Genomic DNA, 961 nt, shown 5'->3' with positions numbered 1-961 from the left:
TTTGAATACAAGGGGTCATCTGGTTTAGTCTCTCAACATGTTCAAAACGACTCTTTCTGGAGTCTCCGCAGACGTTCTTCCCATTCACTGTAGCCCTGCCTCACGTCATGTTTCTTCTTTCCATCCTTGCTCATTGCTTTTAAAGCCATTTTTATAAACGTCCATTCTTCCTGCCACTCGCCCTGCCTCCTGCACAGACTGCCTCCCCTGAAAGGGCTGTGCACGCTCTGGGAGGCGAGATGCCCTCCTCTCCTTACCCCCTCCAACTTCAGCGAAGCCATAGTCTGTCCTACAACGAAACCGCTGCCCGTGACCATCGCAGTAGTTCAACCCTACACACCAGCCAACAGCGCGCTCATGCACGCCACAGGCTGAAATACCGTGACTTTGTGCAAAATTCGCAGCTTTCTTTTCTTCAGATTCCTTTCCTCCATACGTTTGGTTGGGGTTTTTTTATGCCATTTATTCAGTGACAGCTTTTAAGCATCGGTAAATAGTTGACAAGGACGGAAACAGGCTTACATCTTATCACGAGTAACAGCAGAGCTTGATAAAATATCATCTAGGTAGTATTTTCAAAACATGCTAAAAGCATCTCTCATCAGCAGGTAACACAGAAGAAGCTCTAGGAGGTCACAGAACTCCCACGAAAACAGATGTTGTCGCTTTGCCCCTCCACACAGCGATCTGACTGAAACAATCGGCATCCCCCTGCCGATGTCTGAAGAGAATAAACGCCCTTTCCCTCTCACCGCTCCTCCTACGGAACGAAGGGCAACCAAGTGCCCCACGAAACCGGGCAGCCTCCTGCAAGCGGGACGTTTTCCCGGGAGCGGGCCGCTGAGGAGACCCGGAGGAGTTCGCCGGGGGAAGGTGGGGGGGGTGTCCCCGGTGTCTCCTCTTCCCGCCCTCCCTTACCCCCCCTCAGCTCTACCCTCAGCCCCCCCAGCTCCCCTCAGCC

At 52.8% G+C, this 961-nt stretch overlaps 1 protein-coding gene across 1 annotated transcript in view; it reads left to right on the top strand.

Moving 5' to 3' along the window:
• Nucleotides 1–717: 717 nt before the first annotated feature.
• The window catches only part of PDZD8 (PDZ domain containing 8), a 59,980-nt gene continuing 59,736 nt past the window's right edge, over nt 718–961 (top strand). The window contains exon 1 of the mRNA XM_009881646.1: nt 718–873. Coding sequence (XP_009879948.1) covers nt 718–873 — 156 coding nt within the window. The remainder of the gene's footprint in view (nt 874–961) is intronic.

Source organism: Charadrius vociferus, unplaced genomic scaffold, assembly GCF_000708025.1.
Source record: "Charadrius vociferus isolate BGI_N301 unplaced genomic scaffold, ASM70802v2 scaffold282, whole genome shotgun sequence".
In the NCBI taxonomy this organism is placed as follows: Eukaryota; Metazoa; Chordata; class Aves; order Charadriiformes; family Charadriidae; genus Charadrius; species Charadrius vociferus.
Note: the sequence above shows the minus strand (reverse complement) of the source record. Positions and strands in the feature narration are given on the sequence as shown.